This window comes from Eucalyptus grandis, chromosome 3, assembly GCF_016545825.1.
Source record: "Eucalyptus grandis isolate ANBG69807.140 chromosome 3, ASM1654582v1, whole genome shotgun sequence".
Classification (NCBI taxonomy): Eukaryota; Viridiplantae; Streptophyta; class Magnoliopsida; order Myrtales; family Myrtaceae; genus Eucalyptus; species Eucalyptus grandis.
In genome coordinates, this window is record NC_052614.1 from 34890569 (window position 1) to 34898640 (window position 8072).

The 8072-nt window shown below is 41.8% G+C and overlaps 1 protein-coding gene and 1 long non-coding RNA gene across 2 annotated transcripts; both read left to right on the forward strand.

Annotated features, from left to right (window-relative positions):
• Window positions 1-723: 723 nt before the first annotated feature.
• On the forward strand, window positions 724-7758 carry LOC120291828 (glycine-rich RNA-binding protein RZ1A-like). Its single transcript, XM_039309576.1, has 5 exons — window positions 724-758; window positions 870-1037; window positions 2676-2961; window positions 5728-5770; window positions 7272-7758. The coding sequence occupies exons 1-5, from the start codon at window positions 724-726 to the stop codon at window positions 7583-7585; spliced, it is 846 nt and encodes a 281-aa protein (XP_039165510.1). The 3' UTR covers window positions 7586-7758.
• On the forward strand, window positions 6452-7049 carry LOC104452808. Its single transcript, XR_005549507.1, has 2 exons — window positions 6452-6528; window positions 6702-7049. It is a non-coding gene; the product is annotated as an uncharacterized LOC104452808 (long non-coding RNA).
• Window positions 7759-8072: the final 314 nt, after the last annotated feature.

Sequence of the window (8072 nt, forward strand, 5' to 3'; positions counted from 1 at the left end):
TTAATTATTGTTACTGAAGACTTAGATGCAGTTCACTGGTTTTTTATTTGAATAAAATATCTCTTGTGGTAGTTTAGAGGCTATCTTATTGCTTATTAAAAGGATCAGAGTTGATACTGCGTGTTCATTGACTGAACTTACCATGTTTTGCCATCGGTGCTCTTTTCTACATATTGGCTTCGTGTCATCTATTAGAAAATTGTAGACTCTTTTTATATATCAGTAGACCGAACAAATGTCGTGATGGAAATTGTGTGGGAAGTTGTATTTTCCATTGTGATCAAGTGCGGGTCCACAGTATTTTGTAATTTGATCAGGAAGGTCTACTTCAATAAGTATGGGCAACAACTGCTCTAGGATCAATTAGCTCTAGAAACTTAAGCGTCTCAATTTTTGGAACATGAGATGCTTTTTTTTTGGTAAGGATGGAACATGAAATGCTTCTTTACTGCAATTTCATGAAATTTTATTTGGTATCACTATCCTTGATATGAAAATGTGGTGATGAAGTAAGCATATTAATATCATGCAAGCATATTTGCAAAAACCATTCTCAATTTTGCTTTTCATATCAAATGCCCTAGTCACGTTTTGAAATCTACATTATGCATCTCCCCGCCCAAAATTAAGCTATTGGCCCTTATGCAGGACGGAGATGTACACCCAAAAAGAGAAATCCAACGTTGAGGATGGGATAATTCAAGAAATATGTATGGGTGGGAGATGCAACTTAATGGGATAATTGTTGGCTTTGAAATGTGAGAATGGGGCGTTCGTGTTTGATATGAGGAGCAAAGTCGAGGATGATATCAGTAAACTTTCCTGTCGTATAAAAGAAACCAACTCCGAGAAGAAGATTTTTAATGCAGGTGGTGGTTGACAAGCTCTCTTGACACTCGTGGATTTGGTTTCGTAACTTTTTATGAGAACCAAGCAATGGATGAGGCTATTGAGTGTATGAATGGGATGGACTTGGATGGGAGAATTATCATTGTGGAAAAAAGCTCAGCCTCTAGGTTCAGGGAGAGACCAAGATGGTGATCGCAGTCGTGGTCGTGATCGTGGTCATGATAGTGACTAAGGGTGATGTCATAATTTTCATGTGACATTTTGTCACATGAAAGGAAAATCAATCAGGTGTTATTTCCGACAAGTCGTCCTACGTAAAATTTCTACTTAATTTTATATTACAAAATAGAATATGTATAAATAAATGGAATTCCAACGTGGTACGTTTTATCCACGTGGATAGAAACAACGCTGTTTCTCAGTAATATTTTGAGTCTCTCTTTAACCAAAACGACGTCATTTCTAGTGATATTTCTTCTTGAAACGATGACATCGTTTTCTCGCACGTCATCTTCCACTTCTTCGTCTTTGCAGGGCTTTGATCTCTCTCTCTCTCTCTCTCTCTAATCAATCTCTCTCTCTTTTAGTAATTGCAAATCAAGCTCTCGTTGCTTTGTCTCAAAAGCAAATCGACCTCTCACTCGCAAATCTTCCTATTTTTTGTCTTTGAAAGTAAGAATGCCCAAAATCCCAAATCAATCTATATCTATAATCGCAACTTAGGGCTTTAGTCTTCCTCAACACTCCGATTTGACGCTTGACGAATTTTGGTCGACGGGTAAGGGCACGTTTGGTCACATTTCTATTCTAGAAAACAATTTTCGAATAGAAATAATTTTTTTGTTTCTGTTCCTTCGGGAACAATTTTTGAGTATAAGAATGCGTTTGATAACTGCACAAAATTTCTACTCCAAAAAAAGAAATGCGTTTGGTAAAATTGTATAATTTTGTTGTTTCTTTTAGTATTTTAATATTTTTATTACATTATCCTTTTTTTCTTTGTTCTTTTCTCTCCTTCTTCCTCTTTGTGGCCAATCGCCAACGGCCGGCTAGGTGAGGTACGGCGAGCTCGCCGAAGCCTCACCTAACCACCGGCAAGGCTTGGCCTCGCCTAGATCTAGCGACGCCAAGCCTTGCTGGTGGCCTCAGTGGCCAACCAAGCCTTGCTAGGCCACTAGCGAGGGGTATGAATGCACGAAAAGTCGAGGAGGGCACTCTGAATTTTTTTTTCCTAAAAAGCCGATTTTACGAAAATTCCAGGAGTGGAACTTAATTTCGTAGAGCACAGCTTGGAGCGAAAAAATTGTGGGTGCACAACATTAGCGAATTCTAGCTCCGTCGATGGAAGAGCAGACCATAGTAGCAAGCATGGACTGCATTTTCATCTGGTGCTGAAGCTTCATCATCATAAGCGTTATATCTTCAGTCTATCTCCTGTGTTATTCTCTGAGGCTCCCACTGCTTCAGCCTCCACACGGTCCAAATGCATCCCGTGGTCGCAGCCTGCACAATAGTAGCACCAGCAACCCTCGGCAATGCTCTCCTGGCACACGTCGCAGATCGGGCTCCATCCTTGCGTTAGGGAACAGTACAATGCGAGAGGGCGCTCGCGGTCCTTGCGCCTCGCAGACTTAGGGCAGAGGTCGTGCTGGTAGATCAAGTAATGATGGGAGATGCGTCCCCATCGTTCATGCATCCATTGCACGTGAACTCTCCGCCAACGTATGGCGGCAAAGGAAGGAAACGAAGTGGGTGCTCAGGGCGCAACTCATGATGAATAATCCTCATCGGCTTTTGCTTTTTGCCACTGCCCGGCATGCTTTCAGTGCTTCGACAGACCCCATATTATGGGGATACTGGGATGATGTCGTCCCGAATGTCGGCATAGGTGGTGCACGGGGATATGATCCCCCAGGGTGGCAGAGCATCGTTGAGCGCAATGAATACGGAGGTCGAAGTCGCACGGGGCACAAGCGAAGGAGAAGCCTGTGCCGGGAAGACAAGCGGGAGCCGCAGGGGAAGGAGGTGGAGCGGGGTAGGTGGGGGAGGTCATTATGGTCAGTAGGTGGGAAAGGGCGGCCGATGAAGAGCTTCGCATGGAAGCGAATGCAGGTGAATGAAGTAGATGCACAGAGCCTATCACAATATGAACAAATTTTGTAAGAATTCGTGTTTTCAGTTGGATTCAACGTGAATCACATCATCTCTCAATATGTGATCAGCATATTCTATCAGATTAACTCTTATTTCCCCAGCAAGGTTGATCACATCGTCTCTGGACTTCGTTGTCAAACAAGCTATAATTTTGGAAACTACTCCTCGGATTTACCCGTAGCAAAGATGTAAATTTTGATAACTACACGTAAAATCTAAACGCAAATTGGTAAGTAACTTATCACCTTGACATTGAAATTCAAATGTTAGATAATTTATGCAACCTCTGGGAAATTTAAATGTGAGCTAATAATTTCTTTTATCAGTAAAAAGGTGGAAATTGACGATCAATGGTTATCCGTCTCAACCTTAAGTCTCGCACTCATTACCGAATATTGAATTTCAAACAAGACTTGTCAATCCATCCATAACTATACAAGCACATTAAGCTAAGATTTTTTTTTTCATTTATGTTAGAAAGTATAATCCAAAAACTTAAATTGATATGTAGATGGATATCATTTGAATTTAAAAAGAATTTAGGACATAACATTGCTTGATTGTGATAAGCTCTTTTATACCGAGCTACAACACTCGGTGGTGTGTGAGAAAGTATCTCATTAATATAAGTAATCGGCTTATCAAGTGTTTTCTCACATATTTTATAAATCAATAGCATATATATTGGACATTCCAATGCTAGATAATGTCATGTATTGAATTTCGCATTTTCTTTTGAAAAATTTCAAATAATGCCTCAAGTATTCTCATTTTCTTAAATAATGATCTAAAGTGAACATTATGTCAAATAAAAACATGAAGTAGCCATGTCATTCTCATATAAAGATTTGAAGTAGCCATGATAATTTTCAAATAAGGTTTATCATTGCCAATTGCCAATCGACTTAATATTTCAACCAGTCAACAACATTTTTCATCCAAAAACAATTTTAATTTTAAAATTTTTCTTTCAATCTAGCAAGGGACTAGCGACCCTTGTCGGCTACTGGGTGAGGGCCTATAAGCCCTTGTTGGCCATTGGCAAGGGCTGGCCTCACCTATGGTCGACAAGGGTGATCCTTGCTTGTGGTTTTCAAGGGCGGCCTCGCCCAAGGCAAGAGTGGTATTCGCTAAGTTTGGCAAGAGTGACCCTCACTTAGCCATCTTTGAACATTATTGATGGCCAGTCATTGCTTAAGATCAGCCATTAGTGAAGAAGAAAGAAAAACCAAAAAATGAAGGAGGGAAAAAGAAAACAAACTAAAAATGTAAATGGCAAAAATGCTATTGATCAGCCGAAAGACAAACCCTTCTTTGAAAGTGACATGGTCATTTTATGCTTTCATTTGAAGCAAGATCTAATTCAGATCTTTCTTAGAAAAAAAAAAAAATGAATTCACTCGATATTCTTATTTAAAAAAAATGAGAGCATTCTATACTTTTACTTAGAATTTTCCTTTTCTTTATTATTAATATTTCTAAACAGGTCAATCTATTGACCCCAGCGGTTTCTGACAATGTTCATCTCCTCCCTTCCTTCCGGTGGCTACTCAAACTAGGGATGTGCATGGTCCGGGCGGATGGTTCCCGACCTAGAACCGGGAACCGCCCGCTAAAGACCGGTTCCGAAAAATTGGAACCGGGATCCACCCATTTGTTGCATGGATCCACCCGAGAACCGGACCGCCGGTCCGGTCCGGTCCTGAGTGGATCCATGGAACCGGTCTTGACGCGAAACAATTTTGATTTTCAACATAAAACGACTACGACATCAAAGCAATCCAAAAAAAAAGAAAAACCAAATTTAAGTACGTGGAACAAAAATTCATTTGTTGCAACTATAAATGCAACCAATGAAGGAATGGATGTACGTAAGTTGATATAGAGACAGAGAGAGTAGTAGGTGTTTAGGAAAAATTGGTCTCTCTTAAAGCTATGAATTGGACATATCCCTCATTAGGTTCGGCAAAATATCACAAGTCGCACAAATAAATCAAATGAGGTGAAATGAGGCACCATCCAAACACAGGAAAACAAAGGAAGTGCAACTAAACAAGACTTTATTGAATACATCACCTTCATCATTGTATTAATAAATAAACTAAACAACGAAAAAGCATAAGAATACCCCAGTATTTAGCTTTGTATTCATCCTGCAGCAAAAACAATTGCCACAAAAACAATTGCCACAAAACAATTGCTTTATATTCAATTTTAGTATTTTTTTAATATTAAAAGAGAACCAGTCCGGTCCGAGTGAGCGGATCCGCCCATGGAACCGAGAATCGAACCGATTCCGGTCCGGTTCCGGGTGGTTCCGGTATTTTGCACACCCCTGACTCAAACTGATAGGCTTAGAGAGAGAGAGAGAGAGAGAGAGAGAGAGACGCTCTCTCTATCGTCATCACCGTCCTCCCTCAACCCCTTCGTCTTCAGCCTCCATCGCTACGTCTTCACGTCGCTGCATGTACGCCGACCGCATCCGCACCCCGAGCCTCGCTCCGGCCCCGTCCCTGTCTTCTCCGGCTCCCGCGAGGTTCCGCTTGCGGTGCGTTTCGAGACGTGGCAGCGGCGGCGGCGCGGAGTTAACGTTGAGTTTCGACGGAGTCAACCATATCCAAGACTCTCTCTCTATCCTCATCTCCCTCCTCCCTCAATCCCTTCGTCTCCTCCGGCTCTCGCGAGCTTCCGCTTGCGGTGCGTTCCGAGCTTCGCTGCGGCTGACACGGCGGCGGCGGCGGCGGCGGCGGCGGCGGCGGAGTTGACGGTGAGGATGGGAAGGCGAAATCGGCCGTGGATGGAGCCGAGGAAGCCTCAGCCTTCTGCTCGGATGTCATAATTCTCGACGTCGGAGTAAGCCCCTCTCTCTCTTTATATATTTCTCTCGCAGTTTATGTGAATGTACGAGCTAAAGCTTCGATTTTTGTCAATGCGTGTCGAACTTTCCCTGCATTGTATTGCTGAAGATGTTACTCCACGGTGCATATCATTTTTTTTTTACCTTTTCTTTTGTGCGGTCACTTGAGTGGCTCTGTTTCGTCTCTGCAGGGAATAACTTGTGGGGATGTGCAGCGAGCTTGAAGAGAATTCTGGAAAATCAAGTGAGTTCGCCATTTGCTTTTGTCTTTCTTCTAATTCGTGAAGAGTGTTTGCTATTATATTCTCTAAAGTAATCCATTTTTCACATGAAGATAAATCGTCATCAACTTGAATTGAACTTAGTGTGACGGGATATTCATCTAGTGGGTTAAGTGAAATAAGATTCCAAATTATCCCTTATGTGGGTGGAAAGAATTGCAGGAGAAATGACTTTCATCAATTTTTGTGCTAAGATTTGAACCCTGTGTGTTTTTTATTTTTCTGCTCTAACTTTGGACAGCCACAGGTATCCGCCACAAGCGTCAATCTTACAACTGAGACAGCAATTGTATGGCCTGCTTCAGAAGTCAAGGCTATACCTAATTGGCAAAAGGAGTTGGGGATAACACTTGCAAAACACTCAGACAAATTGTGGCTTAAGTCAAAGTGAGTTTACCATTGCTTTTCTCTTTCTTGTAACTCGTGAAGAATCATCCATTTTTCTTCATGAAAAGAATCGCCATCGACTTCAATTTAACTTAGTGTGAGAAATGTCATTTTCTGGGCGTGATTTGAACCGGGCATGGTTTTCTCTTTTTTCTGCTCTAAACATTGGACAGCCACAAGTATCTGCCACCAGCGTCAATCTGACAACCAGGATAGCAGTTGTATGGCCAGTACCTGAACCCAAGGATGGCAAAAAGTGTTGGGAGAAACACTTGCAGAAGACTTGACAAATTTTGCCTTTATGTCTAACCCTCAACGTAAGTAGATTTATTCACCATCTGCTTGTTCCATCTGAATGAGGTTTGGCTGACATTTGTGAATATCATTGCCACATATAAGGTACATTTTACCACAGATTTTCTGTGTTGATGACTCCATCTAAAAGTTGGAAGTACAAGCTCTTATATCTGTAATTATCCCTGTCATATAATACAAACTACCTCGGATAAGAATATTTTTAATGCAGGGGGTGGTTGACAAGTTCTCTGGATGCTCTTGTGGATTTGGTTATGAGAAGTAAGCAACGGATGGGGCTATTGAGGAAATGAATGCACTTATCATTGAGGAAAAAGTACAGCCTCAAGGTTCAGGTAGAGACTGAGATGGTGATCACAGTCGTGATTGTGGTCATGATTGTGGCCCTAGTCAGGACTCTGGTGGTAAACATGGAGGTGGAGGTGGAGAGTGCTTTAAGTGTGACAAGCCTGGGCATTGTGCAAGGGAGTGTCCCCGTGAAGGGGGCTGGGAAGGTAGGTATGGGGGGAGGGATGACAGGTATGGAGTTGGTGGTGGTGGGCACTATGGTCCTGATCGAAATGGTGATCGATCTGGAGGGCGCAATAGGGATAGTGGTACTCAAGGAGAATCAGCAAATGTTCCTATAATCAGGACCGTTCTGGTCCCTATGAACATTGTGGTACAGGGAACTTCCGTCCGGGGTAGAAAGAATACTACTGAATCTTTTCCAGTTATAGTAAAGCAGTCGATTTTGCGCTGATTGAAAAATATTTTGTGCTTGTAGCAGAGCAATTCGAGGTACTGCTGTTACTTTCTGGAGGTGTCAAAGTCCCTTCTGCTGAATCTATTCTTTATTATTCTCTGGGTGGACAAATCTGCTTGATCAGTGTTTTGTTGTGCGAACTTTGGCTAAAAGATTCAACTGTTTAATATCCGTGAATGCTTGTTTTGATGTTATGGTCTGACGGCATTGGTTGCTTAACTTAAACAATCAAATTTGGCCTTAAGCTTTCAATGATATGATCGGTAATGGATTCTCTTTCACTTACATGCTTTAGCAGTTGCAAATGCATCTGAGATCAATCTTGGTCGACTTCTTCATTGGCATTTGTGACTGTGGAGTGCAGACAGCTTTTTGGTGTCTAGATGGCTCTTTTGAGGATAGGGCAAGAGATTCACCTGTGGAAGTAATGCGTTTTTTCTATGCAAAAGAGAAGCTACCTTAGAAATGAATGCTCTTTTTGGCT

Bases quoted from the DNA above. Each gene is read 5' to 3' on its own strand.
- LOC120291828 (XM_039309576.1), top strand. From the start codon at position 724: ATGCAACTTAATGGGATAATTGTTGGCTTTGAAAT. The intron at 1,038-2,675 runs GTGATCGCAGTC...GCATGCTTTCAG, and splicing joins TTCAGGGAGAGACCAAGATG to TGCTTCGACAGACCCCATAT. The intron at 2,962-5,727 runs GTGAATGAAGTA...CGCTGCGGCTGA, and splicing joins TCGCATGGAAGCGAATGCAG to CACGGCGGCGGCGGCGGCGG.